The following is a 23274-nucleotide window of genomic DNA, read 5'->3' on the forward strand; positions in this document are numbered from 1 at the left end:
GCACTGAAAATGGCACTTTTTGAACATGTCTTGTTTCATAGTCAAAATAACAAAACACAAGTGTTGGCGTTTAAAAAAATGTTACTCTCTGAGTGGACCAGAGAAGAGTTGGTCTGTGTTAAGTTGCATTTTTTGCAACCATCAGCTATGTTTACATGCTGGATGTTCCCAGTATAATGGAGCTCCCACCAATACTGGTACAGTTTTTCACAGGTGGGTTTGCAGACCCGTTTCTCTCCAAAGCTGTTTGCGTGTCAGACACTCAACATATCGTGAGTTAAGGCATAGTAGTAATCTATAATTTAGACATATGAAAACCAAATTAAAATTGCATTACATGCGTGGTTTAAGGCAACACCAGAATTTAGGTTGAAATTCTGTCCTCATGTCACCTTATTGTAACTAAGGAAACGTAATGCTTCAGAGGATTTTATTTTCTATGGGCTGTAGGAACCATGAAGACCAAAAAGCTCTTGGCTGCCAGAGGCACAGAACAACCTCTGGGGATTATTAATTCTTTTAGATTTTTTTTTATATGTGTTGTGTGCGCTTCTTTTATTTTAATGTAAGCCTGGAGATATTTTAGGAAGGCTCCAGGGATAGTTTTCAAGGCACTGCAAAGCTATTGTGAATGGTGTCAGCTTGGTCCTTATTTCTTTGAGATTCATATCTGTAGTACTGATAATAACTGGGGTAGGTACTGTAGATAATAAATTGAAACGTGATTTGAAATAAATAATGTCGTGAAGTTTGTGTAGTTGGATAGGCACCATTTTTCTTTGCATCATGGTATTGAAGGTTACAGGATTTTATGTGAACCTCTTGGGGAAAAACCTTGAACCATCAGTGGGCTTTAAAAACAACAAAAAACCCACTCCAAACATCCTTGCTGCTCTTTAAAAATCTGAATAAGGCTGCTTTTGTGCCACTGGTGGACCATCTGTGGTCTTTAAGGAGGAAATGTTTCTGTTTGCATTAAGTTAGCTGAGGACTGATGTCAGCATGGCTAATTCCGCTGGGCTCATCTTACCCTCTCTGTGGACACCTAAGTGGCCTCTCTCTGTATCTCAGAGGAGCAACTTTCTCCTCTCCCATTAACACAACTCTAAGTGTATTTTAAACTGGAACAGAATTGTAGCTTATATGTAAAAGGTGAGCAAAAGCAGAGTTAATTTATACAAATCCTTGTGAAAAAGGCTACTGAAAATTCTGCAGAATAACTTCAGAGAACTTGTGGGTTTTGGTGGTTCCTTGTTAATTTACTGGCACGATATATGAGATGATTAAAATAATTTACTGATGCCAAGAAAAAACTCCAGCTCCTTGGACAGAGCTTTCCCTGCTTTGGTAGGTTCTTGGGAAATCAGAGTTGTTGGAGGTGTACCTGAGATTGCAACAGAAAGAGGAAAGCTCCCAGGGCTGCCAAAAAATGGGAGGATGCAAAGGCTGGAAGCGCAAATGGGAATTAAAAGGGAGAAATTCAGGCAGAACTAATTCAATATTAAGTCTGTGGAAGGTGTTGAATCAAGGGTGTCAAAGAGAAAATGGCGTAAGAAGAGACTGGAAGGATGTAGACACTGAAAGGGAGAGGTGGGAGCTTCTGGTTCGGAGGATCCTGCTCAAGTGGTCTCTTTAGTTTGGCAGTTTGGTTTAAGGCTGAAGGCAAATATACCTTTTTTTTTTTTTTAGCTGGCAGTTTGTAACAGAGCAGACTTTCTGTGTCATCTGAGAAAGGCAAATTGCTGTCCCTAAACCACTTGGGTGTGCTGGAGGCGGAGCAGGAGTGTTTCCTAAAGCTGAGGTTACCCAGTGCCGTCACAACTACGCCCTGAGCACGTGTTAATGGTTCCAGCTTAAAGCAGTGCAAACCTCTTCATGGAAAACCTCAAGCAATAAACAAAATACTGGATATATGTGCCTTAACTTTGGGGCTGTTTGTCTTGGAGAGCTGGTGCCAGCAGTGGGATGGTGGGTTGGGGCTTTTCCACGGCAGCTCCGACACCACAGGGCTGTGCCGGGCCTCGGGTGTTCCATGGAAAATAAATCCCGTGTTGTTTCTGAATATTATTCTCGCTGGCAACATTTCAGGCAACTTCAGAAAAGCAAATAAGGTATAAGGTTACTGACAATCTGTAAAACCAAGGACAGAAAATTTGCTTACACAGCCTGGAAGAGGACAGACTGTTCCCTCAGAAGCTGATGCTTCTCCCGTGTCCAGACTGGATCGATTGGTTGTAAACATCCATGTGGGGATCCAGAAGAACTGATAAAAAACTTTGCTATCAAGGAGCACCAAAAACAGAATGAGGCAAACCTTTTGGTTGCCTGTTATACATTTTCTTTCCATTAATTTGAGTTTGGAATGGATGCTGTACACCAGGAGAATTATGCAGGTTGTACTTCCTTTAGTAATCTTGTTTCTGATGATGAGTCCTTTGGCCACTGCCCTCATTGTGGGATGTTTCTGAATATGTTTAATAAACATACCACTTACTGCAGGGTGAAACACGATGGTGAAGCGTCTTTCACATGCAGAAAAAGATAACTCATAGGTCTTGTGTCTCTGTCAAGACTATTTTGCAAATTCATGTTGTCTGTGCCTTTTCAGCCTGTGTTTTTTGGTTATCCCAAGTGTAACAGGACACAGTGACAGGTATTTTCAAAACTTGTGGCATGAACACAAAGATGTGCCTTTTCCACAGGGTAAAGATACCAGCAAATCCAAAACTAAATCACTGTGGAAATGCAGGATGAAGGGCATGGTCTCTGTGCCAAAAGAGGTTCTAATGATTCCTTTCCATCAAAAAAAGTGGAGAATAAAAAAGAAAAAAGTCCGTTTAGCTGTCCTGTGATAGAACTTTGCTCATGACTTCTGTGGTTGCCTTTCTCTCTATTTAACCTCTGCAATGACTTTCCAGAGCCTTTATTTTTAGCAAACCCTTCCTGAGGAGCACATAAAGGAAGGCTGTCCTCAGGCTGACCATCATTTTTAGTGTCCTTCTCAGAGGAGTTGACGGGTGGTCATCTCGTCAAAGGTCACGTCATTTGCTCTGTTGTACAGGGCATGTGCAATCTTGAAAGTCTGTTATAGTGAAATTAGCCTTTAATTTAATTCCCAAGTATTCTGTGTGACTTCACTGCTGAGAGTAAATGGAGTTTACGTGGGAATTAAATGTCACTGCAGACGCACTCTCCTCTCTCTGCTGGCCTGGGAGCTGGGCTGTGTGTCAGAGCTCACACCCCAATTATTTTCAAAATTACAGACATGATCTGGGTGCAGGTGCACAACCTTGTACTCATCTTTGTTAGACTCGATACAGTTCTTACTGGGGAACTGTGGGAACCCTCAGCAGTCTCCTGGAGAAACCATCACGTTGTTGCTCTGCTCTTGTTGCCAAACTACTTTTAGAAAGTTTGCAGTTCTCTGGTTTGGCAGCAGGAGTGCTTTGGTGCTGGGTGGCTGCACCCATGAATGAAATCAATGGCAAAAGCCAAGCTCCTGGTGGACCTCTGGAGTCTTCACCTTGGGGTGTTTTCAGGGTTGCTGTGGGGAAAGTTTAATATTTTGTTCACGTCAGTTTTTATTAATTGTTACTCAGAGCTGGCTTTTGCACTCCCATGTCTTCTCCCCCTCCCTCCCCTCTCTGCTGAGTGACCCACCCTTGCTTGTGTCCTGGTGAGCAGGGTGAGGTGTCCCTCTGTACCCTATTCCCAAATTTCACACACCTTTAACAAAACCTAGTCCAGTCTGCCAGTGCTTCTGGGTTTGTGTGGCAAGACAGGCTGATGCTGCCATTAGGTTGAGCTTCCAGAGGGTTTAGTGTTTTTTCTCTCCTTTTTTCCCACTGCAGTTTGCAATATCTCTTTAAAAATTCCCTTGTTGAGCCAAGATTTTTTGGTGTAATCACCAACTGTGTTTTCCTGACTCAGTGGGAGGGCAGAGCTGTAGGTGGCTGTACCGACCAGAACTTCTATTTTCTTAACTTTCTTTCTTGTGCAGCTCTGAACTGCAGTGTGGCATTTCTGTGGGGGGTTTGGTCCTAAATATCCCTTTGTTGGGAAAGGTCAGTCACAAGGATGTGCTGGCACAGATGCAGGGACAGACTGTGCCAGCATGTCAGATGTACTCATATTCCAATTCCAGATTATCCCTTCTTGGGGAAAAATGAAATTGTTGTGGTTTAAAGTGGCAAAGAAGTAGTCTATTGGAGTGTTTATCAGAATTTCATGGATGTTTGGGGATTTCCTGTCTGTGGCTGCTGGGGCACACACCTAACCAGAAGATATTGCAGATGCATACATCTGCAACCCAAAGCCTCTCTAAGGTGGACACAGGGGAACGTTGCTATTTTGTACTTGTGTCCCAATGCACGATTTTTCAAGGTATGGATGCAATTGTAACAAGAGTTTCTAAGTTTCACAAAAAAAAAATTATAATCATTAATAGTTAAGACAATTTTATGTCACTTCCAGCAACTTCCCTACCACATCCAGCAAGTCCTTCCTGTGCCTGCTGTCATGTTGGTACAGGAACATCCTCTCTGTGTCTTGCTGCTTAGTGAGCTCTGAGAGAAAGAACAATCAGTTTGGGTAATAAAAATGACATACAAAAGGCAGAAGCTTTGATTTATTTTGGGAGATCGAGTAGAGTGGCAAGCAGTACTTTAAAGGTCACTTGTCTCAAATAAACCTTATCTCTCTCTCTCCAATTTAAAGAGATATTGTGGTGTTTCCTTGCATCTAACTTGCATTAAATGTCCTTTACAAGAATATATTGCAGAGTCCAGCAGAAGTGTTGTACATACCCTTTATAGGTGATGGAAATGAAGGGAAGGCTGGCAGGGGGAATGATTAGAAGTAGTAAGTTGATTAGAAATACTCCTTTGGGAAGGCTGGTGGTGCTTTGAGTTGGTCTTCAGTGAGTTTTTGTGAAAATGGCATACAAAGTATATCCACAACTTGCTTATTTTGAGAGCCACGTTCTGTTCCAGCGTTAATATAGAATTGCAGAATCAGAATGGTTTGTGTTGGGAGAGACCTTGAAGTTCATCTCTTTCCAATCCCCTGCTGTGGGCAAGAACACCTTCCACTAAACCAGACAGAGCTCCACTTCTCAATCTAGGTTTGGAAAACAATGTTTGTCACAAGAACCTTAAAAATCAAAACTAAATTAGAGAAGATAATCTGTATGTGGTAGTTGGTATCTTAGAGTGTGTGGTGATGTCTTTGAGCCAGAACAGGCTTTAATAAAACCAGTTGTTGGCAGAGAGCAGGCACCTACCCTTGTTCTCCTGGGAAACCCCATAGATTTGGTTCCTCTCCTGGTCCTGCTCACTGTGTTCTTGGAGTAGTTTTGAAAATTTGAGAATCTGGATAGCAGGCAGCTTAAATTAGATTTCCTTGTGTCTGTATTATCACAGTCAGTGTGGGATTTGCTCATGGATGGAAAGATGGAAGCTGAATCGGAGCTGGTTGTTGGGATAGGGAGGTTATAAAGATGGGGACAGGCTGAGGAGTTTGCAGCAGTACTGGGTAATGAATCTCTGTGGGCTGATTTGTTCCATAATTTCCTGAAACTCCTGGATTTTTCAGTTCCACTGACTTGCAGTGTCTCTGCCAGCAGCCCTGCCTGGTACTTTGCCAGCAGTCCCACAGTGCTGCTGGATGTTCTCCCTGGAAGTGATGTGCTGCCCTGGCTGGGACGTGCTCGGAGCGTGGCTGGGAGCACCACACTGCTGCAGAGGGCTGGGGGTGAGCTCCAGGAGCAGGGCAGCAGTGTCACCCGTGGCACACACACCCAGCCCTGCCCTGCAACAGCAGTGGGGAAAGCCAGAGGAGCAACCTCCCCCAGCAGTGTGGTGAGACATCGGTGCCTTCCCCACTGTGGGCTGTCGGGAGGGTGATGATGTGACTCCCTCGTGCCTGGCAGAGGTGCTGCACGGGCAGTGCTGTGCTGGGTGTGGCACAGAAATGGGTTCTGTACCGGGTTCATTTGAACCAGGATTAAATCCCAGCTTCACTGCTGCTCATTTTGCTGTGGCTGGGAGGTCACATCAGCTCTCCCCCGTGTGCTCACAGCGAGGGTACCTTTGGCCACTGGGTTGGATTTTGTCACCTGAATGCTTTGACCTTTTTGCTGTTCTCAAATCCTGAAAATAGATTTTTTTTTTTCAACCTGCAAAACCTTTTCTGGTGGCTTCAAAGTGTTGTGTTCCCTTTTGGATCAAGTTCACTATTTAATACTTCCAGCTCTGATGGGTTTTTTGTGGGAGTTTGTGAGAGTTTAGTAATCATTTCAAACTTTCTCCTTGTCACAGATGCACGTGACCACAGGTATGAATTTACAGGTTGGATATTTTACACTTTCTTTTTGTTAGCAAAAGATACACAAAGCTAGAATAAGGTAAGAATTAGGAGAGGGAGAAATAGCATTATATTCTTTCATAGCCCATAGAGTGGTTTGGTTTGAGTAGTGACTGCCAGTGGGAATGTCATGGGAATTACAAGGGACACAACATCCCCCACGTTCCTCATCACAATTTGATAATAAAATTGTTACATGTGTCAGAGGGTATCAAATATTTTTTTTCTGGGGTTGGGAAGACCCGTGGTGCCACTTTTTTTGAAAAATGGTGAACTGATATTTGGTAAAGTACTTCTCTTGTGTGCTCTTCAAATAATGGACATAAAAACATGATTCCAAATCAAAACCTGTTTACCATTTAGTCAGTATTTATAAAGTTGATACCAGAGCAGCAGCATTTGTACAATACTGTATTTTAATTTGTAGGACTGAATGTGGCTGACACAACAATGTGGAATCTTTACAGAAGAAATCTTTTCATTTGATCATAGCACTGATTCTGTCAGATTAGTTTTGGGCTATTTTCTGCATCAGAACATTTTTAAAGGAATAGTGTATAACTTTTATAATTTACAATGGTAAAAGCACGTAGAGAATCTATGATTCCTTGGTACAATGTTCTTTTCATATTGTTGAGTATAAATTTAGAAAATATTAGAAGTACATGTGGCAGAAAATAAACAAGCAGCTGAATTAAAGGCTTGGTTACTTGATAGGATTTCATGCAGCTTTGAATCTTCAAAAACCATTGCTGATATTTGCTTTTTTTCAGTAGAAAGAACCATGTTTGTGGACTTGAGTCATACACTAGAATTTACATATCTGCATATGTGTGCTCATTTACAGATAGATTTATAAAATAGAGGTGCTGTTGTATATAGCTGTACCAAAAATGCATCGCATTCTTTCTGTGTACTCATTTTCTTAAAATTCAAAGCCCTTTGTAGACCAAACCTTTTGTTTAGATTACACTACTTTTTGTTCTATATTGGTATTTTCTAAAGGTTATTCTCGAACTAAGGTGCATAAATTGAATTTATAAAGAGGAATCCTGCTTCATATTGGATTGTAACATCAACTAATGTTAAATACTGCAGGCTGTTTGGCCAACATCATGCATTTATCTTCTTGGGGGATATTAGCTATAAAGAGCCCAGACCTTTGTTCTGTAGAAAGGTGCATCATTTTCTATGAATTATGTGAAATCTGGAGTGTGATTGGGCAAGCTTAGTCTAAATTAGCTTTTTCTCAAAATGTACATCGAGTTACAGATTCAAATTCAGTTTGAGTTTGATTCGATAATTCAACAATTCAAACACAAACACGTAACAAAAGTTATTTAAATAACCGTGTCTTCAAATCAGACTTATACATCTTGTTTTCCTTTCTTTTTCCTGCCTTTCCCCAAATCCTTCTCGATCCCAGCTCCCAGCTGACCTTACCAAGATGCACCTCACGGACAATCCCCACCCTCAGGTGACACACGTGCCCTCCAGCCAGTCTGGGTGTAGCATTGCCAGTGACTCTGGGAGCAGCAGCCTGTCTGACATCTATCAGGTGAGATGGCTTTTGTTTCCTGCTTTGCCTTCCTTGATGTTAAATATTCCATAAAGAAGAGCGGCCCTTTATCCAAGATTTTGGGTGAAGCCCTCTTGGTACTTCTGCCCACCCCCACGGACACACGGGAGTGCAACAAGCTGCTTGTAAAGCTCTTTTTGTTGCTTCTCACATCTGTCTGTACCACCAAGTACTCTGTGGCTTTTAGAAGTCATATTTGTTGATTTATGGGATCGTTTTCCTTTCTGAAATGGAACAAATCTCATGAAATCAGCCTCATGTTTCCAATACCTTCCTTGATTATTTGTATTTATTGCTAATAGCAGATGTTCAGTTCTGCAAACAAAAGCATGGTAATAAACCCACTCCCTGCACTAATTGACTGTGGAAATTCTAGTGTGGCTTGCTGAGAATAGAAGTTGGCTGAAATCCAGAGAGAGCTTCATTTGTTTACAGATAATACACTTAATAAGTTACCTGTCTGGTGTCACATCCCAGAGCTCATTCCATGGGTGTTTATGTTCTGCTTGATGAGGGGGCTCAGCTTGGCTCTGTGTTGATCAGTAATTTCACAGCTTTTCCACTTCCAAGTTACAATCCAGCCCCAGCACTGGGTACACAGGATTGTGGAGCACAGTGTAGGTGTAACTTGATTTCAGACACCTGTTCCCTCTCCTTAGGTGCTGTCTGGGTATTATTTCTATACTAGAAACAGATCAGGGATATTTCTATTTACAGCAACGTATTATTTAGGGAGCTTTAAAAATAAGCCATTAAAGCAAAATTTCCCTTAGAACATTAGAAGTGTCAGAGTTTTTGTCCTGTTTCATCTGTTCCCGTACTACTTCTTTAGATTTTCTTGCTGCCAGCTGGGTCAGGAGTAGCTGGCATCCCTGAGAGAGCCTCTCCAAGATGCTCTGTGACTCCTTTAACTTCTGAGAGGCCCTGCTGGAAGATGGTGTTCTTTATCTTGATTATTCTTATCATTTTTTATTTTCTGCATCAACAGAATTGATGTGATCAGTCAGAGTCACCAGAACTAGTCTGTGTGTTGTACCTTAGCATGTCAGGCATTAGGATGGTGATGGATGGTTTCCCTGACCATGTCTGCCTGCCTGTCTACCTGAGTAGTTTGGAGAGGTTGCTCTAAGTGAAAAGCACTTAAAATATATTATTGATAATGAAGATATCATTCTAGCCATGATATCTTGTAATGAGTGAATATTCTATCGTGTGTGGTTAATTGCCTTTTGTCTACTCATCAGAAAAGGCCAGAAGAGCATAATTGCTAAACAAATAAAAATTGTATCAGTAAAAGAAATGATGGAGTAACATATTCATATGCACTGTAGCAAATAAACAGTGGTGCAAAGTATTTTGTACCCTAAGGAATGATTAATATATTAATGTGAAAATGTCTGCAGATTTTCTATTAATTTTGAGGAGTGGGGACTTTTCAGTTAGGAATTTCCTATTCAGTGACATGAGCCTGGCTGGTTTTGAATCCTGAAGGAATCGTGGACAGCTCTGCACTGTCAGGCTTGTGGGAGACCCTCAAAGATAATGTTACAGCCCTTTATGATCAGAGCTACAGTGTCCTGAATCCTGGCAGACAGCATTGGAGAATCCAGCATTTGATGAGCTGTTGGTGATGATAAGATGTGCAACAGGCATGTCAGGAGTGGGGTGGGGGGAACCCAACAACCCACTGAGGTTCCCTCTCCCTTCTTATTTTTTTAGTGAATTTTTAGTATATTTTCTCATGTGCCTAATGTGCAAACACCAACCTGTTAAAAGATGCACTTTAGGTGCATTTATGTATTTTATGGGCTTTATTGCAGTAGCAGTAACAGTTAGTGTTGGAGAATTCCCTTACTGTTTGTCACACATCTCTAAGTGATAGCTTGATATTGCTTGGTAATAGATAGATATGGTGTAATAATGCCATGGCACAGTGTTTAACATTGCATTATATTGCAGTGACACGTCAGTACAGACAGATTTTGAAATCACAAAGAAAAAAGAAAATGTTTCCCCCAATATTCATCATATTATGAAGGCAGAGAATCTCTTTGATATGCAGTAAACCTACATTTGAGTGTAATGTATTGGCTCAGTAATTGAAAGCATTTTTGGTACAACAAAATACAGCTTTTCATGGAGTATTTGGAAAATGCTGCTTTGCTGTTGCAGTCAGTTTTGTATCTATTGCATGCCAAACTCTCCAGTAATGTCATTAATGTCACTAATGTTCTGAATAATTTTGATTAATGTAGCCTTGAAATGACCTTTTTTATGAATGGTATCTTAACATTAATTTTTACAGTAAGTAGTGCAAACGTCATTCCAGAATAGGAAAATAGGATTAGAGTGGTAGAATTAAAGAATGATGCAGTATTTTATTAAGATTTGGAATGACTTTCTGTTCATCTGTGTACACTGCATTCATTGATAGTGTTGAAATGAGGTCTCACTGGTTCCAGCTGCATCTCAGCCCAGGATAAAACCCATTTCCAGTTAAACAGGAAATGATGAACATAAAGCTGAAGGTGAGATCAGCACAAGGGGATTCCTGCCTGTAAGCACTGCTATGGGCACATGGTGTTAAACCTTGAGTTAGTTGCAAAAAGTGGTGCAAATAAATTTATGAAGGTATTTTTCTCTCTTGTCCTGTACTGCTGATGCTCCCTGTTGGAGCTTTCAGTGTTTTGGTGTCCGAAACAGGGACACCAAAATGTCCAAATGTGTGTATTGCAAATTCCAACTTGCTTGGAATACTGCACAGCAGCTGTCTTTCTGTTGGACTGTAGACCTTTTTTAATAATAATAATAAAAAAAAAATAGCTTGTTCCCTACAATTTTTAAAACAACTTCTTGCTTGAAGAGGATTTTCAAGTTTTTATTCATTTTTTTCATTCAACCCCGTTCTGACAGTGTGTTTAATGTCAGAACTCTGGTGTTCAGCCAGAAGCAGGGGAAGCTGTGTGGTTGTGCAGAGAGCAGTTGAAATGAGGGTTGGTACAGCTGCTTTGACCTGTGATAGGTACCCTTGGGGATAAAGAATCCAGCAGGTATTACACAGTGAAAACATCTTCCTTTGCCCTTTCGTGGGATGGGCTTTAAGGTGCCCACCCAGGCTCACACAGGGAATCCAGGTTGTGTCTCTAACTGTGGCTGGGCAGGGTCTCCCCTCTCCTGTAATGGATGAGTTGCCAATGTCAGCACCTGGCACTGCTCTTCTCTCAGTGACCAACCAATTTGCATCTTTTTTTTCTGACCAGTTCTGTCAGTGAAAGTTTCTCTCTCCTTTTCACCTTTTTCCAAATCCTTCATTTATCACTTTGGCAGTGGGCAGCAACATTATTGCCCAGCAGTGATTCCAGCTGTGGTTAAGGTCTTGATACTGAAATGGATTGTGTATGAAATATGCATCAAGGATGTGTATCTCGGTAGATACTCCTGCACTGTGGACCTGATCCTGGAAATCCATGTTTGGGTGAGATGTGAGGACTGCAGCTTCTGGTTTCATTTTGTAAATCAGTCGTTCAGAATGTTTTTGTTAAGAATGATTTTGATATTTGATAATGGAAACAGCTGGAGCATCATGCTTGGGAAGAGCAGCTACTTCCTCAGATGACTTTATGAGCAGAACCCTTCCTGTTCCTTCCAACTCTGCCTGACCTGCCAACCTTCTGTCAACCCTCTGCACATAATCTTTGAAGCACAGTTGGAGGGCCATCTCCTATTTCATAGCTAGATCAAGTCATAACTTACCAAGAAAGGAGATTTGTTTATTTTCCCATATAGGATACACAAAATTCTGTAGAACCTGTAGCCTCAGTTTTTCTACCTTAGCTTGAGATTATCGAAGTGGGGAGTGCTGCTGTTGTCTGCCTTATTCAGCCTGGAGCAGTTGATGTAAATTGTGGCTATTTAGATGAAGAAATGCTAGAAAAGTCCTTGTATAAAATGCTGTACTGATCATGTGCTGCTGAGACTCTCCAAGCACAATTTGCGCTTGGGCTTAATTCCAAAACTGTTAATGTGAGCTACAGGAGCCAGTAAAGTGATGTAATGTAAAACAGATTTAACCCTCTGTATTGTTAGATTCCTCTGAAAGATATGTTTTTGCTAAATCATTTAAGCTTTAGTTAATAGGTTTGTTGGCTAACTGTTAAATCAGGGACAAGCTCCAAAGTCCATGCTTACATCTAAACCCCAGGATATTTTGGTTTAGTGCAGGAAGGCAGTGCTGCTCCTCTGTCCAGGTGCTGGGGCTCACACCTTATTGCACCCTGTCAGTATTTAGAGTGGGCTTATTCAAAAGGCTTTTTATTGTCCTATAGTGACAGGACACAGGGCAGTGGTTTTAAACTGAAAAAAAATGGTTTATCCTGGATATAGGGAAGAATTTTTTCTCTGTGAGGGTGTTGAGACACGGGTACAGGTTGCCCAGAGAAGCTGTGCTGCCCCATCACAGTGTTCAAATTCATCCTCTGTTTTGGAGGTTTACTGAACAAGCAGAGTGTTTGATGTCTTAGATAGTTCAGTGTTTTTGTAGAATCTCAAGGATTTCTTTTAAAGTGAAAGTAAGCGTTGTAAATGTGCTCATTTAAAAACAAACTCCTGTTTTCTGCAAGTTTCTCTGTAATTGCCTTATACTTCGCAGTGACACATCTTGTTGCTGAAATTTTTGAATTTAAACAGAAAAATGATTTGCATGCTGGCTTAAACTTCAAAAAGAGTGGTTGAGCAACTACTCTGTAGAAACTGAGAATTTGAAACTTCTCCCCCCCTTCCATCTGTTTGGAAATTTATTTTCATGCAATTACATCATTTAAACTTTACAGAAGGAATTAGTGCAAACGAATCCTGTGTGGTTCTGCTGTTGGTTGCATGTATTGTGTTCTCTTTGACTGTGGCCTGTGTGTCTGCTCACTGTGATGTCTGTGTTGCCCTCTATTGCTGACAGTAGAAATGTGTCTGCAGGCACTGGGTAACCAATTAAACTTCATTATTATTTTGTGATTAATACAGACTCCACTTATGAAAAAACAATTTTACATGAATTCACAAGAAATAGTAAATAGTATAAAATGAGAATCCAGTAACTATAGATTTCAGCATGATGTGTTTTCCTCAGTGTTCAGAAAGGAGCTGTTGCAGTTTCTAGTTTGACTTGTGGGTCACAGACTTTATTTTTTATTTTGTTAGCTACCTCAGACCATACATGTTTAAACTGAAGACACTGAACTCTTTGTCTGATTGATGTTTTCTTTGTAGGCCACAGAAAGTGAGATGGGAGATGTTGATTTAACGGGTCTTCCAGAAGCACCTGTGGACTCTGAAGATGAAGAGGAGGAGGAGGATGAAGACATTGACAGAACTTCTGATCCACTTCTAGGGCGAGATGTTGTCCGAGAGTGCCTTGAGAAAGAGCCTGCAGATAAAACTGATGATGACATTGGTGAGGAGAAAAAATACATCAATTTACATAAAACTGCATCATATAATATCTGTAAGAGAAGCATATCTGAAAGCTGTTCAATGACTTAATTTTCAGTGTGTGTGTTCATAATTGAGTGATGCCTTCCAGTGATCACTTTGCTTTAGTGATACTCTTAATTGAATGATTTCTCCTCTTACTGTCTGAGAGTCTATTTGTTCTGAAAAACTAAATATTTTAACCACGAGTCTTTGAGATGCTTAAGATGTGAAGTATACACAGTCATTGTGTGTGTTGATGTGATGGGACAGGCAGCAAGGTAATTTTGGCTGCCTGAAACTGTTGAATTAGTTACTAAATACCAAAGAGAGCATACTATTACTGAGTATAGGTGTACTTAGCTGTAAACTGCAGAACAGTTCAAATGAAGATAATTTGCTGCAGTGTTTCACTAGAAGTTGGCATTAACTTCAATAGCAAAACTTGCTTTCTACTGTACTCCAGATTGCCTCTCTGAACACTGGAAAATCATTTCATGCTCCTGTCAAGCTTGTAATTACTGTACCTAGGGGTATTTTTAATTTTTCTCAATGTTTGAAGCTGAAGTGCTTCTCCTCTTAGCTAGACTGCTGCCCTGAGAGTCAATCAGAGCCCCAGCCAGGCTGCAGAGCTGAGCTCTGGCTGTGGATGACAAAGTGCACACTGGGCTCATTAAGCCCCAGGCACTAATGGGGAGTGTGACCCCACTGAGCAATTGTGAGTGTGGCTGAGGTTTGATGGACCTGTGGAGGGTGAGGGATCTGAGGAACCCCTGGGCCCTGCAGTCATCATACCAGTGTTTCCTTTGTCCAACAGAGCAATTATTGGAATTTATGCATCAACTCCCTGCCTTTGCAAACATGACCATGTCTGTGAGAAGAGAGCTTTGCTCAGTGATGATCTTCGAAGTGGTGGAGCAAGCAGGAGCCATCATCCTCGAGGATGGCCAAGAGGTGAGTCACTGCTTGCAGCACAGTGTGGGTGCCACAGGCAGGTCACCAAGGGCATTGAGGCTGAAGGGCTGGAAAATGTTTCCCATCTCCACACTTGGAAGTTAGAGAATTCTTCTCTCACCCTGACCCCGTAGCCAAAATCCCCAACCCTCTGTCCATCCCTTCAGGAGATTCTACCTGTGTGTTGGTTCCCTGCCCGTGGAGGGAGTTGGAATGAGATGATCTTTAAGGTTCCTTCCAACCCAAACCATTCTGTGATGGTTACTGTCTTGTTCAAGACTTTACCAAGTAGAGTCAAAGTATAGACCAAGAATATACTTTATGTACCAAGTATAGGCATTAAAGAGCATTCAGGATGTTGTTATCAGGTAACTGCCAACTTATTTCAAAGATGATTTGTGGGATAAAAAAAAACATAATTTCCACTGGGGAAAAAAACTCTCTTCCTTATAATGTAGGGGTTTTTTTAAATACTAATATGGAGGGGTATCTTTGCCCAGTAATGTCTAAATTAGGAGCAGTTTCCATACATGTTCCCTGGGAGGAGGCAGATGTTCAGGTTAGGTGCCCTGAATCACTATCTTGAGATCTTTCCCTCTGCTTGGATCAAGCCCTCAGGAATGGCATTCCTTGTTCTTCCCTCCAGGAGGGCAAGGTGGACTCATCTCTGGTAGTGACCAAATGGGTGCCCAGGGGAAGAGTGTTCACTCTCACTAAATGGTATAAATATATCATAGCAATTAGCCCACAGATTAAAAAAGCAATCTCTTCATCAGCATTCCTCCCTCTGGAATTAGTTCTGAAGTGAATGAAGCATTCTTGTTTCAGTCATTGCCATTGCTGCCTTCCACTGCACCGTTTCAGTGAATGAAATGTTGCAGAGCCATGGGGACAACAAACTGGAGAGTGCAGGAATGAGCACTGTCTGAGATAAGAGCTTAGAAAAGTTGTTGAATTAGCTTCACTTGTTTGGTTTTGGTTCTTTTTCTTCTTCTAGCTCGATTCTTGGTATGTTATTTTAAATGGCACAGTGGAAATCAGCTATCCTGATGGGAAGAGCGAGAGTCTCTGTATGGGAAATAGTTTTGGGATTACTCCCTCTCTGGACAAACAGTACATGAATGGAGTGGTCAGAACCAAAGTAGATGATTGTCAGGTGAGACTGCAATTCTGTACAACTACTTTGTATTTTTTAACATCTAATAAAAGAAAACAGACTACTTTTATCCTAAGATATGGTGGGGTGGATGAAAAGCAGGATATAAGCCAAGAGCCCAACTGCATCCTGGGCTGCATCAGAAGAAGTGTGGGGACTCTCCCCCTCATGAGACCCTGCCTGGAGCACTGGCTCCAGCTCTGAGCTCCTCAACACGAGGACATGGACCTCTTAGAACAGGTCCAGAGGAGGCCACAAAGATGCTCAGAGGGCTGGAGCATCTGCCGTGGGGTCAGGCTGGGAGAGCTGGGGTTGTTCAGCCTGCAGAAGGGCATGTGTTCATGGTTTAGATGTTTATTCACAGTCTTTTGTTGTTTGGGGACAGTTTGTGTGTATAGCCCAGCAAGACTACTGGAGGATTCTGAACCATGTGGAAAAAAACACTCATAAAGTGGAGGAAGAGGGAGAAATTGTGATGGTGAAGGAGCACAGGGAGCTGGATCGCAGTGGAACCAGGAAAGGCCACATAGTTATCAAGGTGAATGTCTTTCTATGCTTTCCACTAATCTATTAAACTGTTATTCATTAGTAAATAAATACAAAACATCTGGGCTGAGAGAAGCAGGAAGATTTGATTTAAACATGTTGATGTGTTTTCTCCTGAGCTTGCCATAGGTGAACTTTGTAAAGATATTATACTGTTCACCTGGGTTTATGTTGAAATACTCTCTAGGGGGAGGTAGAGATGAGAGGTACCAGTTATTTTTTGCATTTACTTTTTTAAGGCAACACCCGAGCGACTCATCATGCACTTAATAGAAGAACATTCTATTGTGGATCCCACCTACATTGAAGATTTCCTTTTAACATACAGAACATTTCTAGCAAGCCCCTTGGAAGTTGGAAATAAACTCTTGGAATGGTTCACAGTGGACAGCCTCAGGGATAAGGTTGGTTGAGTCTGAGAGATCAGTGTTTCTGGTGAAAATGTGTTCAGATGGATTCCTTTTTCTATTGTGATAAACTAGGATTATGCTTCAGTTATTTTATGTGAAACATTTTAAAGCGAAGTATTTTTCACTTATATCAAGAAAGGATTCTCCAGGGTGTTGTGTATGATGGTGTGCTATCCAAAATCAGGTGTGATGCTGCTTCTCTTCTGCAGAATGATAAATAGTGTTTTCTGTTTAATATAAAGAGGTAAATGCCAGTCTCTGAAATCCTCTTTCACCAGAAATTTAAGGGAATTGCGTTCAGGTTCTCTTGGACATTCCAGTTTTGTTTTTACAACAGCATTGTGCTTGTTTTCCATGATTTCTACTGCAGAGCTTTTCAGTGTTTTGAGCACATTTTGTTTGAGCAGCTTTTTACAAACTCTGGACTTCAAATAAACTCTGCTCAAGACAAGTGCAGTTGGTAAAAATGCTTCCAGAAATAGAACCAGGTTCAGCTCTTTGTAACCCTGTGCACACACATGAAAAATGTGGATAGTCTGGAACTTGTGTCGTGTCAATATGTTGAAAATTATGGCAGTAAAATTCTTAGCCAGTGGTTTTATGTGTTCTAGTTTTGAGCTGAAGGAAACCTAATAGTAATCTGTCAGATGTTATTCTGCCATGTCCAGGTATTCTTCTTTGTTTATAGATTAAAGCTGATAGGAGAAGAATCACAGATACCCTTGTGTATATGTGGATATATACATATATATACATACACAGAATTTATTTTGTTTTTACAGGTTACCAGAGTGGTCTTACTGTGGGTGAACAATCATTTTAATGACTTTGAAGGAGATCCTGCCATGACTCGATTCCTGGAAGAATTTGAAAAGAACTTGGAAGATACGGTAGGAGCCAAAAAGAAAGAGTGTCACATTTTCTAATACCATGTTTCAATTTTCCAGTGTTACCAGTGCCTCACACACTGCAGTCTATAAATGTAACAGCTACAGGTGGCTTTTAGCATGGGCATATTTGTTGTTATATATATATATTTAGATATAAAGGCCATATAAAGGAGTACCTATGGCACTCATTTATGGGTTTTTGCATTTCTACAGAAGAGGGCAAGGTTTATTTAGTAAGATGTTAATACATGGCATCAAAAATCTATTTGCTGGCACTTGGGGTGTTTTTCATAACTGTTTTTCCATTTCTGATAAAAGCACTGCATTCTGTGTGTTGTGTTACAGAAGATGAAAGGCCATCTCAGGTTGTTGAATATTGCCTGTGCTGCCAAAGCAAAATGGAGACAAATCACGCTGCAAAAACCTTCCAGAGATTCCCCCCTGTTTTTCAGCCTCCTCGGGGGCAGTGACAAGGGCTTTGGTATTTTTGTAGAGACTGTGGAGATGGGCAGTAAAGCAGCAGAGGCTGGACTCAAGCGTGGTGATCAGGTAAAAGCAGTAATGTTAATTTAAATATTCTGGTTCAGCCAGCTCTGGTGTTCTCAACAAAAAGGTTGTGCAAGTGTTTTCTTTGGAATGCCACAGCTCAGCTTCCATTTTATATCTGTTACATTTCTGATTCTAAATTCCTGATTAATTGCAAGAATGTCATGTTACCATAAAAATAAAGTTATTTCAAGCATTTTTCAGGTAGAAATGGAGGTCCTGTCTTATTCACAGCATATAACTTTACTGACATGATGAAAATAGTTATTTTACAAGGAATGGTTTGATTCTGAGACTGCTGTAAAGATCATATGAGAACTTCTGGAAAGTTCTTACTGTGCCTGTATTATCACCTTTGTATTTTTAAGTCTGTCAAACAGATGTTCTCCTAATAGCCTAATTCTTACTTTTTCTTAAAGATAATGGAAGTAAATGGACAGAACTTTGAGAACATTACCTTTGTGAAAGCTCTGGAAATCTTAAGGAACAACACACATCTCTCCATTACTGTAAAAACAAACATTTTTGGTGAGTAGACTTTATATATGATATATTCCTTGTGTATGTGAAGGAACAGCTCCACTCTTTCTGGCTCTAGAAGTGCAATAGGATTCCACCTTCCTTTCCAGCTCACTCTGGGAGTGAGAAGTTGTGCAGAAGTCCCCTCGTTGTGCCTCTGTTTGCTTGGATAAGTTCTCGTGTACCAGGGGCTGCACGTTGAGGGGCACAGAGCCAGCACAGGCAGCTCTTCCCTCCCTGAGAAACCCTCAGTGACTCTTTAAGCTGCTTTACTGTCCCTCCATGCTGCGTGGCTGAAGCTGAGCCAAGGGAGCTGGACCAAAATATTTTTGCCAAGAAATGGCAAAGATGTAAACCTGGGGTTTTGTAGAAGTTTTTATAATGGCTGTGAGGACGAGAGGATAAATTGCCTTTATGTCTCAAATTGAAAAGGGGATATAAAAAGTGGTGTGGCATATAAATGCTGGCTCTTAATTGTCATCATGAATACAAACACATAAATAGCTCTTTAAAATCTCAGTCAGATCATCTGTTCTTTTTCCATAATCCTGTTCAGAATAACCAGAGCTACAGAAGCTGTGCACAGAATAACTCCTTCCCCCATAGTTGCATCCAAGACCTTCTGATGATTTCCTTATTTTCTTCCCCCAGTTACCTGCCCTTGCTCACTATTGATTTTCTTTTCAGTTATTATTCAATGTTTATCCCTGCATGGGTAAAGAGTTTCAAACCCTCAGCAGTTGATTATTAGCATAATTCAAAAAGAGCATAAAACCACCACCAGTGGTCCAGACTAATGTGAAAGGACATGAAATGAAGCATCACTGTAACTGAGACAGTGAGAGGTTGTTCATTTGTATTATAAATATAAGCAACATACATCTACAAACGGGTTCAGATCTCTTCCTACTGGCTGATAGAATTTCAAGGTGATTTCTTGGATAAATTTTAATGGATTCATGTCTTGAAGCTTTTTTCAGCAGTGATACTTATTATACAGTGACTTTTTAATTGAGTGCTAAGTGCCTGGTGCTGGCAATGAGCAAATCCTGTTGTTATATTCAAATGTAGACTGGGAAAACTTATAAGTTTTATTATATAATAGAATTATGCAATTTAACTGTACTTTCTGTACTTTCTGTGGTTTCCCTGTTCATAGGGACAGTCTGAGTAATTTACTGTGTACAGTTCTGCATTCTTCCAGTATCACCATGTTTTCAACAGAAAATACTGACTTTCTGACTTGAGTGATTTCAAAGGATTTTAAAAGATCTTTAAAGAAATAATTGATATTGAAAAACCAATTTGAACTTTTTTTTTTCCACCTTATATATGTGGAAAGAAACAGGAAGAACATAAACATTTCTGTGGAATCATATCTTTGGGAACGTCAGTGTGGGTAATAGACTGGCTTAGCTTGATAAATGCAGCAGGAAATTTGATGCAGTTTCTGTTCAGTAGTGTTAGGAAAAGCAAACAAAGGCAGTTTGGGAAAATCTCAGTCTGTGCTGCAGTTATTCTTGAGGAAGCATCTGCACTCCATTACCAAAAACAGGCAAACAAAAAAGCCAATAAATACATGGTGCTGATTACCCTGAATCCTTATTATCAATCTGGGATGTGGAAAGCAAAAGGTTTGAGGGGGAAAGAAGAATTCCCTGTGAAGTTCTGAGCATGCAAAGGTAACTCACAACGATTGTGTCTTCTCTCACAGTGTTCAAGGAGCTGCTCTGCAGGATAGGACAAGAGAAGAATGGAATTCCACATATTCCAAAAATTGCAGAAAAGAAAAACAACCGTTATTCCATCCCAGATATGCCTGGAGATGTGGAACAGATGTTTCCCCGGGAAAAAGGAAACAAGAAAATGAAAGCAAACACTGTATCTGGTGGCAGAAACAGAATCAGGAAAATCTTAGACAAGACCCGGTTCAGCATCTTGCCTCCAAAACTGTTCAGGTTTGTCAGACTCTTCTACCAAGAACTTGTTCTTCCTCATTAGGTTGTGATGCTTTAATCGTGGAAACATAGAATGAATTGAGTTGGAAGGGACCTTAAAGTCTATCCCATTCCACCCCCTACCAAGGGTAGGGACACCTCTCACTATCCCAGGTTGCTCCAAGCCCCGTCCAACCTGGCCTTGGACACTCCCAGGGATGGGGCAGCCACAGCTTCTCTGGGCAACCTGTGCCAGGGCCTCCCCACCCTCACAGGGAATTTCTTCCTAAGATCAAATCTAAATCTCCCCTCCTTCAGCTAAGGCCATTAAGAGATACTAATTGCTTAGTATCTCTGGTCCTTATGTCCACTCTACTTATGTTTTTTAAAAAATCGCGTCACCTGCCCCATAAATACAGAATGAGACCAAAACATCTTTTCTCTCCCCGCGAACGATTTCAAATCTCTTTCCTCTCTGTCCTCATTTTGAAACCCCGTCTACAACATGTAATTAAACAGCTGAACAGCATTATTTCCCTTAGTTTCATTCACCCCAAGCTGAGTAGCAGGAGTTGAGTGCCCCTGAGTGAGGCAGAGCTGTTTTGCAGTGACGGCAGCGTGAGCCAGTCGCAGGACGACAGCATCGTGGGCACCCGGCAGTGCCGCCACAGCCTGGCCATCATGCCCATCCCAGGGACCCTCTCCTCCAGCAGCCCTGACCTGCTCCAGCCCACAACCAGCATCCTGGACTTCTCTAACCCCTCAGGTAAAACAGCAGAAGGAGCTTGGTTTGTACAGGATGATTAACAGGGCAGGGGCAGGGGGGAAAATGATGCGTTTCACCAGCATCCCATGAGCTGAGTGCAGTTACTTGTCTGTCCTGTGGCTTCAACAGGGCCACACTGGAGCTCTGCTGAAAATCCACACTGCCTGAACCTCTCCTACATGCTCTTTTTGTAATGTGGCACTTCTTTTTACAAAGACATTGATTCACTGGAGTAAATCTGCTCTGCTGGAAGCAGATTGTCCTTGTCCACACCTTTCTCTTTTACCTGTACTGGTGCTTTGGCTTGTCCATCCCCTATCTGCCAGTATATATTTCAAGCAGTGTTGTGGGTAGAATAGGACTGCTGTGCTACCAACACAGTGATGTTAATGTTTTGTGTTTTACAAACGTTATGTATGTTCAACTGTGTGTCTAAAAACCTTTAAAATGTTTGGAGATGTGTAGTGTGGGCTTTTGTTGCTGTAGGAATCCACTTTATGGGGTGGCTGCAGGAGTTATTTGTTGTGATATGCAGCTGCCTGTAAACATGTCAAGTCAGAATCTTTTTTCCTTATTTCAAGTGTAAGTTCTTTGCATAATTACATAGTCTGTAAGGTGCCTTGTGGCTGTGAGTTCTGTTTATGTAAACTTGCAGATTTCCCCTTTAGAAGGGATGTACCCAGATATATCCTATCAGGTCATAAATATCCATAGCAGAAAAGTTCCCTTTTTGCTGCAGTTCCAGGTTCTTGCTGTCTGATAACTAGTTCATCTTGGAATCAATCACAGAATCACAGGCTGGTTTGGGATGGAAGGACCTTTAGAGGACACCCAGTCCAACCCCCCTGCCATGGGCAGGGACATGTCTACCTAGATTGCCTTTACTTCAGGTTTTCTATAACAAATATGCTGCCATGTTTAAAGAGCAGAGAAAACCAAACTAGTTCTGACAGTGTACACTTGATAAGTTTTGTAAACATCTGAATCTCGATTTGCTGTTGACACAGTTTTCTTCTTTTTCTCCTGCCTGCAGCTGTTGGGTTTTACTGTAAGTATCCTGATGTTCAGCATCCTGTAGACCTTAATATTGCATGGCTTGCCTGAAAACTTAACACTACCAGACACTGCATTGACACAGTTATTACTGTAGGGCATCCCAGAGCCCTGTGCCCTGTAAGCTTCCTCAAATAAAACAAATCCATAGGTTCTCACACAGGCACAGTGCTGTGCTGAGACCTGCATTTTATTCCCTTTTCTGCCACTGAAACACTGGATGACCTTTGGCAGTTTCTTCTCTTCTCTGTGGCCTTGCTTTGAAGGAATGAAGTTGCTTATATCTCTTATAGAGCTGAGGTTTTGGATGATAACGTAGTTTGAGATTTAATTTGCTCTTCTGTTGGACTCTAACTAAAATGCTGTGCATGCAGACTGGAAATGTGCTTTGTATTGTCGACACAAGCGGAACGATGCATAAAAAACCATTTAATTTAATAATGTTTACATGCTTAAAAGCAAAGACCATGAAGACACACATGTGCCTGTAATTTATGTGCCTGTCACATTGCATTGTTTTGGTTGCATAGTGATTATTTTTTATTTTATTTTTTCCTTTTTTCCCCCAAATTAAACTTCAGTTTTCAGTCTTACACCTTGAGTGTATTCTGATTTTTAGGTATGTTGATACTGAAGTAGAGATGTTTCCCTTTTCTGTTGATTTATTGTGATTTTTATGAGTGCAGGCACTTCCCTGATTATCCAGGATGTCATTTCTACCACTTTCACTCTGAAACAAGGACAGAATAGTTATTTATTCCCTTTATTGCCCCTGTTCATATATATATTGAGCTTTTCAAATTCAGCTAGTCCCTAACTGCTAAGGAGAATGCCCTGGTAATGTGATAACCCTAATAATGAAGCTGTTAGAAGAATTAGCTTTCAATCAGATTCTTTTTCAAAACCCTATTTGCTCCCATCTTCAAATTTATTTACAACTGATATTGAACCTTTCTTTTTTCCAATGGGTGGAAACTTTTGATACTGGACCACAGACTACCTGCTTAACTTTTTGCCCTGAAATTCCTGCTACTTGTCCCCATGACACCATTAAGTCCTGACACAAGAAAAAGTTATCCCAAGGTCGCTGCC

At 41.1% G+C, this 23274-nt stretch overlaps 1 protein-coding gene across 1 annotated transcript in view; it reads left to right on the top strand.

Annotated features, from left to right (window-relative positions):
• Positions 1–23274, top strand: part of RAPGEF6 (Rap guanine nucleotide exchange factor 6) — a 115134-nt gene that overhangs the window by 64155 nt on the left and 27705 nt on the right. The window contains exons 9-20 of the mRNA XM_029962944.1: positions 7790–7921; positions 13205–13388; positions 14223–14359; positions 15357–15515; positions 15901–16053; positions 16301–16465; positions 17254–17361; positions 17707–17910; positions 18327–18435; positions 20141–20384; positions 20972–21129; positions 22163–22177. Of these exons, the coding sequence (XP_029818804.1) occupies positions 7790–7921; positions 13205–13388; positions 14223–14359; positions 15357–15515; positions 15901–16053; positions 16301–16465; positions 17254–17361; positions 17707–17910; positions 18327–18435; positions 20141–20384; positions 20972–21129; positions 22163–22177 (1768 nt within the window). The remainder of the gene's footprint in view (positions 1–7789; positions 7922–13204; positions 13389–14222; positions 14360–15356; positions 15516–15900; positions 16054–16300; positions 16466–17253; positions 17362–17706; positions 17911–18326; positions 18436–20140; positions 20385–20971; positions 21130–22162; positions 22178–23274) is intronic.

Source organism: Manacus vitellinus, unplaced genomic scaffold, assembly GCF_001715985.3.
Source record: "Manacus vitellinus isolate BGI_N305 unplaced genomic scaffold, ASM171598v3 scaffold_51_pilon, whole genome shotgun sequence".
NCBI classification, from domain to species: domain Eukaryota; kingdom Metazoa; phylum Chordata; class Aves; order Passeriformes; family Pipridae; genus Manacus; species Manacus vitellinus.